Genomic DNA, 8812 nt, shown 5'->3' on the forward strand with positions numbered 1-8812 from the left:
TGTTTTAAAATTATTAGAAAACGTCGACAGAACGTAAAATCATCCGTGGAATGGTCGCGTATTTTCGGTATGATGTGTTTAAACACGACCTACACATACACACAAACAAAATTCTACCCATTATAATAAGTAATACCATTTAATTGATAAAAACTAGTCTAGTTGACAATTAAATAATACTCCAGATTTTGTTTATTAACAACAAAATGTGGAGTGTGAACTCAAGAAACTTCTTGAGCGTCCGTGGCCTATTTTCAGATCAAGACGTATCAAGCTCGTACGGTGAAAACATCGCGAGGAAACTCCCATACGGTTAATCCCAGACGTATTAATCTGCTAATTCCTCTGGACTAGTTCGACTGTTGCGAAAATGCCGTATGAGCTTCCGTAGCTGGCACAACATACCATACAAACATTTAAAATCATGTCCTACAGCAGTGTTTCCCAACCTTTTTCAGCCACGGACCCCCAGCCCCCGTAGACAAGTGGCAAAACGCTAACGCTAACGCTAGCGCTACAAAATGTATGGATTTGACATTAGTATTCGCTAGCGAAGCGATGACTTATGTCAAATCGCATACATTTTGTAGCGCTAGCGTTAGCGTTAGCGCTTTGCCACTTGTCTACAGGCACAGGAAGTAAAGCACAGTTTTCACGGACCCACTTAATAAAATAAACAGCAAAAAAATCGGATTACGTATGGTCCAGAGATGACACCGCGGACCCCCAAACATATACTCGCGGACCCCCAGGGGTCCGCGGACCACAGGTTGGGGAACACTGTCCTACGGTATTTGAGAAGCGGTTACAAACACCGTATAAGAAATATAAATTATTCACAATGTCCACATTTATAACCACCTTCTCCTCGCAGGTTCTTCTTCCGCGACGAGCCGCTCAACATCGCGGTCAACCTGCTGGACGGCCCCGAAGACAGGTGCTACGAACTGGAGGAGTACGTGTCGGCGTCGCTGCCGGACGGCGTGTCGGTCGCGGCTGTTGATGATGACGATGAGTTCGTCGGTGTAGTTGTTAACGGGATCGCTAGGAGAGAGGTGAGTAAGAATGATGTAGTATGTTATCCATGCTAATATTATATGCGAAAGTGTGTCCAGGGCCGTCTCTAGCCCATGTGGCGCCCGTGTGCAAACATTACCCTAGCGCCCCCTAACAAGCGCGCGCGCGGTCAAAATGAAATGGGTACATAGTAAAAGTACAGTTTGTTCGGCCGGGTGAGGACTCTAAGCGGTGGCTTTTTTCGTTCCACCAGACGAACTATAACAGCACATCAAGTTACCTTATAGGTACTGTCAAATTTCTCCAATATAAAATAGATAACAAACTCTATTGTTATTTGTTTGTAGATTGAAGTTTTTTTCGGTTTTGACCATGATGTGCTCTTGAGTCTTGACTGACCCTAACAAGCCTAACCCCAAAACGTAAATTTCATATCGCTTAAGTACTTCAATTTTACTTAATTTATTTCATTATTCGATTTCATTGAAGAGCTCTAACTTCTCTACATCCGAAGAGTCAGCATGGGATAGTTTGTTTTCTAAATTAGAACACTGTGCTTTTTTTGTATCTAAATCCAAATCCTCCACTACCTATTTTGAAAAAACGAGCGATAGGACACTAACTATTACACCAAATAATATAATCTTCATTTATGTGTTTTAAGGTTCATTTCACGTTGAAAAATAAAGATTATAATATTTATATTGCAAAAGCCGAGCTGCTCATGGCGCGCCTTGCTTTGCTGTAATTCTACAAATAAAAGAAGAGCTTCGGATATTACACAAAAATGTTTGCAAACTGGAGTTCTTTTTACGTTAGTCAATAAAGCGTGGGCCGTAGCGGCCCGCCAGCGCGGGCGCGCGCCGAGTGCGAGCGGCGCTCGGCGCCCCTAGGACCGCGGCGCCCGTGTGCACTGCACACATTGCACCTAAGGGAAAGACGCCCCTGAGTGTGTTTCTCTGTAACGTCTTCAAGCCCAAACCGCTGAAACGATTTTGCTGAGGTATTGAGATACTTTGGGCCGCGCTACACCGGAATGGCAGCGGCGAGGCGAGCACCTTTAGTGTCATGTGATTTTAAACTTTATCATCATAATTATAATACATAGTATTGCTTGAGAACTACGGTCGCTCGTGGCCGCTCTTGGCCGCTCGTGGCCGCTGGCGGCCACCGGCGGCCGCGATTTCTCAAGCGATACTATGTATTATAATAATGAAGATAAAGTTTAAAATCACATGACACTGAAAGTGCTCGCCTCGCCGCTGCCATTTCGATGTGGCGCGGCCCTTTGAGTCCTGGGAAAGGACATAGGACTATTTCGGAAAATGTACGGTTCTGGCACGATAAACGCATTTTGACGCGACAGAGTTGCGGGTGTCATCCAGTACAGTACAAGTATAAGCCAAAAGTCGAAGCACAATAATATTATCACAATAGGCATAGTACGGGAGCCCTACATTTTTTTTTATTACTATTTAGCTAACTTTTTGTGAGTAGCTTTATTTTGATAAGACGAACAACATTTTTATCTGCGGAAAATCTCGAAAGTGGTAGCTAACAGAGATAGAAAGGATTTCATATTTCGAATTGATGGTCCTAAAATATGGACTATTTTTTTGTAGGAAAATGTTACTCTTAAATTATATTACTATTAATCTATCAATATACAAAAAATCAGCTCGTTAGGGTTCCGTTATAGGGTTCTGTAATCAACAAAACTTGGTTGACTACTGAACCCTAAAACGGAACCCTAACAAGCTGATTTTTTGTATATTGATAGGTTATTATGCTCAATGTCAAAACTTGTGTGAAATGTTTTGACTTGTCTCGTGATTTAAGCCATATACAAAAATAAGTGATAATACTTTAGGGTGTGTATGTGTTCTTTGTAGAGAGTTCACTGTAAAAGTAGCAGCGCTGAAAGACGAATTTTTTTTTTCACTTTTGTATGGGCAAGGGCCCGAGCGTCACGAGTTTCCCCATACAAAAGTGAAAAAAAATTTTGGTCTTTCAGCGCTGCTACTTTCACAGTGAACTCTCTACCAGGAACACGTACACACCCTAAAGTATTATCACTTATTTTTGTTACACCCTGTACAGGGTACCAAAGTGATAATTCTTTAGGGTGTGTATTGTATATGTCAGGGTGTGTACTGTGTAATGTGTATGTCTACCTTGTATAGAGTTTATTGTGAAAGTAGCAGCACTGTAAAACTAACTTTTTATATTTTAAAACTTGGCTTTAGCTTAATAAAGTTTTAAGTTGCAATCAATTTGCCTTTATCTTGATCTAATAACAACAATTAATTAATTAATCACTGGGCTATATTAATTACGTATCGACAGAATAAACACTAAGACCGACCTTTATTAGGTCATTGAAAATATTTCACTTTCTAAAACCCTAGACTAGAATTCAAACTAGACTCGAGTTAGGAACAAAGCGACAAGTTTTGAAGTGACTCATAGAACTAAGTTGGGAATTAGAGTTTAGACGATGAATTTGAGTTGAAGCGACGGGAATCTTACGAAACCCTACCCGGGTTGTTGTTACAGATTAAATTCAAAGAGTACAGGTAGACAAGGAAAAATGATAAATTGTTGGCATCCCCTCTAGTATTAAAATTTAAAAGCCTGCGGCGGCCACCATAGAAAATGTTTATTTCTACGGAAGAACAAAGTGGCAAGTTAATAAAAAAAAATATCCTTAAATTCTGTCAGTGTTTCTATTCTTTGGTATTTCATTGGCTTACCACAAAAAAATTGAAATTAGTATTAAGTGCTTATACCTACTTACTTTATTGGTATGAATTATTCAATCTATTGGTATAATAATATATCTAGTGGTATAGAGCGAGGCTCTTGACTCGGAGGTTGTGCGCCTGATCTCTCGCCGGTCGTGTCGGTATTCCGTTCCACTGGGTTATGAGAGTAAAGGAATAGAGAGTGCTCTTATGTATTGCGCACACACTTAGGCACTATAAAATTACTCCTGCGTAGCTGGCCTGGTTTCAATGAAACCGGCCACCGTCACAGAAACCGGTGTGGGAGCTGTTATATTATGAATTATTATTATGCCAATAAAATACAAACATTTAATTTAACTACAATACAATACATTTCATTACGACATCCGCCCAGGTGTGCGCTGACACCGCCTTCTAATGAACTCACTAAAAAGGGAACAATATCTTAAAACAATGACAAACGATACACGACTAGCATAATAAGTTAAAAAGTTATTAAAAAGCAACAACAATTCTGATAAAAGCTTTATTGCAAGTCTTTCTAAGGCTGGGCTGTTTAAAGTCAGTTCCCTGTGTTTCAAGCCTAGTTGGCGGTAATCTAGTAGCATAGATTTCTATTCATAATTCATCACAAATCATTCCCCTGGAACTTGATATACAGAAACGAAAAATAAATCAAGTCTAGGAAATAAAAACTCGAAAGTCGGATATAGGAAATACTCTTATCAGTAACAATGTATTGTTATCACGCTCGCAAGTCGTGATAGATCTCGCGATTCCAATTGACCTCTAATTGCTGAAGACTGCTCAAATATTGCCTTCCGCACTCCTAGGGTTGCTAGGCAATAAAGCCGGATATTATCAGCCTTTTTGATGGTGTCTCCAGCCAAATTTATAGAGATTCCGGAGCCTTCTGGCTTCGTAAATCTTTGCATCTACAGTCTGATATAAAAATTCTGCTAATGTTAGAAGATTACACATCTTATTCGGTACTAATGTGGTGCAAAATTCTCAATAGAAGTGCAAAATTCTCAAAAGGCTGGCATACAAATGGCTGTTTCTGAGGTTTTTTTAATCACGCTTTTGGCTGACTTCAAAATGTTTAACAATCAACAACGATGTTGAAAGATAAAGTTGTATAAAAAATCTCAAAAACCTTTGCTTTGTCCGGCTCTAAGTTTGGCGACCTGCCAACCCTACGCATATAGCAGTTACCTTCTAACGTTACCAAAAAGGGATATATCAGAAATATTTCAATCAGTTGTAGAATTTATCACACCTCTATGGGTTATTTTAATTGGATTTCCTCCTTCAGACAATGTTTTTATTTCTTTATTAGCAACATGTCAGGAATAAGTCCATATTTAGCAACAGGCGAGGGGCGCTTAGGCTACAATGTACAAAATCTCTCGTTTTACACAAGCTTTAATTATATAAAAATCATTTACCTATATATAATATATTACGTAATAAATAAAAAATAAAAAATTAAAGATACTTCTTATCGAATAAAAAACATTAGACAAATTCAAGTAGCCCGCCTGCATGACAGTTTCTCGGCCAATGGTTTTTGCATCACCATTTTCAATCGCATTTTTCCAGGAGTTCAGCACCGAAGACAAGTCAGTCTCCTGCCCCAATCCGAAGTTCCAGAGGATCCTTAAGGTGCTGGGTCACCTGGAGCGGGAAGCTCGCATCTGGGACAAGCTGCCGCCGTCCTGCCACACGGCTCTGGAGGTGCGGATAGTGTCGACACACAGCGAATGGCGAGGCAAGGGACTGATGAAGGCGCTGTGCGAGGAGTCGGAGTAAGTTGACTTTTTTTTTCAAACGTACTAGGGGCCATTCACAATGCGCATCGATATGCTCATCCGCGAAATCCGAGTCGATATTCGGATTTGGAAACTTCATAGCGTGACAAACAATGACCGCTCGCCGTGCAAGGCATTGACCAATGACCGCATAGCATAGTTTCCGAATCCGAGTCGAACGGAAATGATGAATCGCCCTACTTTCAGCAGGGGGATTCACGATTTGATTATGGTTTTGAGGACTTGAGACAGATATAACGCTGAACGCGTACACTTTTTCATACCTCTTTTTTACTATGAAGGTAGCGATAAAGGTTGCGCAAAACTAGAGGATTGCTCAGCGAAACTGAAGATGGCAAACGGCGCAAATAACGTGTCACCATCTTATCACGATGTACCAATAACGACCAACCTGATCACTGATTCTACCAATCTGATCTCTCCGCTTTTTCCTTCCATTTCCCGGGCGAGATTTAAGCAATCTATACCTCTACATTATTATGTAGGTAGTAGATAGATTTTTGAAGAGAGGGGATAGAGTTTAAAAATAAATTTATTCTAGGTACTTACACAGTGTTAAACTTCTTATAAACCAATTTTAAAACTATTTTGTTTTTGTGCGTGTCACACCTTATGCATACTTAAGCACTATACACTGGAATCTAGATCTTTTTTAGATCTAGTGCTCATTATCATTGGCGTTTTTTGTTGAACTATCAATTATGTTGACTATTAAGTGATTGAAAACCAATCTATGTGTTTGCACAAAAAATTCACCCGGAAGACAATTATGTCTTTGGCTGATTGTTCATAGAAGTCAATTCTTTATTAGCTTCGTTGGAAAACTACTGGTTAGGTGTAACCTATTCTGCTAAATCAATCCATTATTGTAAACTGAGATCCAGTCTGGATCCTATTACAAGGAAAAATAATATTATTTAAATAAAACAAACGACAAAATAGTATACTTCAATTAAAACAATAGAGGGTTGTTTTGACCAATTAGAACAAGTTTATTATGTAAGTTTGACATTTTATAATATAATAATGATGTAGTAATATTACACCGAGACTGCTTCGAAACCATATCGAAGCTGTATAATTTTGGATCAATTTAACAGAATCAATACTGTTTTAACCACAAGTAAGCGATTTACTCGAATCACGTGCAACAGCAATATAAAACACTCTAAAGTAATCAATACTTAGTTTTAATTAAAAAATTTTTTGATTATTGATTGTTGGTAATAAAATAGTTATTGTAGGACACACGCTAAAGCCATAAAACGTACAAAATATGCCTTAGTATATTTTTATAGGATATTTTAAACGGACTACCGAAAAGGAGGAACAATCATTAATATTATGAATCAATAGTACCTACCCTGATTCATTGTGGTCTACGAATAATAAAAACTATTGTGGTGTCATAAAATGTCAAATCAAGTCGAACGCATTCAGTTTGTTCCATAAAATTAATATACCTAGCGGAATAGAGAAACAAAGGCCTGAGCAAGAGAGATGTCACTATCAGTAACACTGCCTGGTAAAATGAGACGTGTGCGGTGTGATACATGACAGCAGCACTCATTTTTTGACGTCCAGTCGGCACGTGCCGCACGTTGACAATAATCTCATAGAATTCATGTTCAATCATTCTTGTATAAGTGTATACGTACACATATTTTTCACACAGATGAAAACCAATTTCGGTTACGTTTGACAGCTAGAGATTGTTGCTCTATTCAGTTAGGTATATTAACTTTATGGATTGCTCAATACTCTGAATATCAGTCGCTTGACGTTTGTTTGATAAGTGAAATATTAATAAACTCATGTTATACGTTTGAGAATACTATTCCCAAATTGCCGAATTCTGTCCGTAGCGGTCATTGAGCCCCTTTCAAAAAAACTTATCATATATTTTCATCGGTTTCTATCTGGTTTCTATACAAACCGCGATTGACAAAACTAGCAGATATTTCTAGTCAACGGGCGATATCGTATTTTGCATACTCGATGTGAACTGAGTATGAAGTATGTATATCACTTCGAACTCATAAATCATAATCAGTTAATAATCATTATCATACATCCGATGAATACATAATAGTATGTCTCTATATAAGAGTTTTTTTTAATTAACAGAATAGAGAGCGAAAATTCTTCACATAGCTCCTAGGCTACAAAAGTCAATGACCGCTGATGCCACCTTAAATTATTTTGACTACATTTTGCTTTTGCATGGGATCTGGACTGGACCGAACCTGTTTTAATGTTGGGTTAAAATAGCAGAATTAACAGATGAAATATTAATTAAGTTTAAAACACCGCAGTCAGCGCCCAGTGATAATCGACAAAGTTACGAATACGTAGTCAATTATTACTGCTAGGTCTCATACCAATTTTCTTGGCAGGAGTAAACAATAGTTAAGTAAATATGTGATTAAGTTATGTTATGAAGTATGTATCGCTTAATTAACACACACAACTAGGTTTGCCAGGCGTCTGGATGAAGCCGGACACAGTTATTTTAATGCGTATCCGGCTTTGTAGAGCTTTGAATCCGAATATATATATATATATATATATATATATATATATATATATATATATATATATATGTATATATTTGTTTTTGTATGTTCAACGATTACACCGCCGTTTGTGAACCGATTTTCGAAATTTTTGTGTTGTTGTTTATACAAATGTCCGGCTTTTTGGTAGCGACCTGGCAATCCTACACACAAGCAATGTAGTGTTATTAACATTTTCATAACAAATGATTGTGTTGCAGCTTACGGCAAAGCGATTCGAAGGTCCGTTCCGTGCAATAAAAAATGTTCATACATTTTAATACTTGACGCAAAATTGTTGAGTTGGACTGATTTGCATTTGTTTCCAAAGTAATATATATTATGGCAGCTATATTTTAATTGGAATTGGAAAAAGAAGAAAAAATATATAAAGAAAAAAGTATCATCATAATATAATTTTAACCGTAGTTTTAACCCAAAGGTTCTTCTAACTAATATTATAAGAACATTTTTAAACGTTAAATAGTTATAAACATTTAGGTTATATATACAGTGTGTTAGTGTAAACACCGTTATCCTTGAAACCATCAAATGAGCCCTTTTTCAGAGAACAACTTTTTCTATGAGAACAATGCTGCGAACTCAATAAAATCCGTCTTCATACCCATACAAATTGCCGATCCGGGCATCCGTACGGGTA

The 8812-nt window shown here is 37.9% G+C and overlaps 1 protein-coding gene across 1 annotated transcript in view; it reads left to right on the plus strand.

The window, feature by feature from the left end:
• LOC121734642 (arylalkylamine N-acetyltransferase 1) overlaps positions 1 to 8812 on the plus strand; it is a 37939-nt gene that overhangs the window by 26676 nt on the left and 2451 nt on the right. The window contains exons 3-4 of the mRNA XM_042125231.1: positions 875 to 1055; positions 5367 to 5572. Coding sequence (XP_041981165.1) covers positions 875 to 1055; positions 5367 to 5572 — 387 coding nt within the window. The remainder of the gene's footprint in view (positions 1 to 874; positions 1056 to 5366; positions 5573 to 8812) is intronic.

This window comes from Aricia agestis, chromosome 16, assembly GCF_905147365.1.
Source record: "Aricia agestis chromosome 16, ilAriAges1.1, whole genome shotgun sequence".
Lineage (NCBI taxonomy): Eukaryota > Metazoa > Arthropoda > Insecta > Lepidoptera > Lycaenidae > Aricia > Aricia agestis.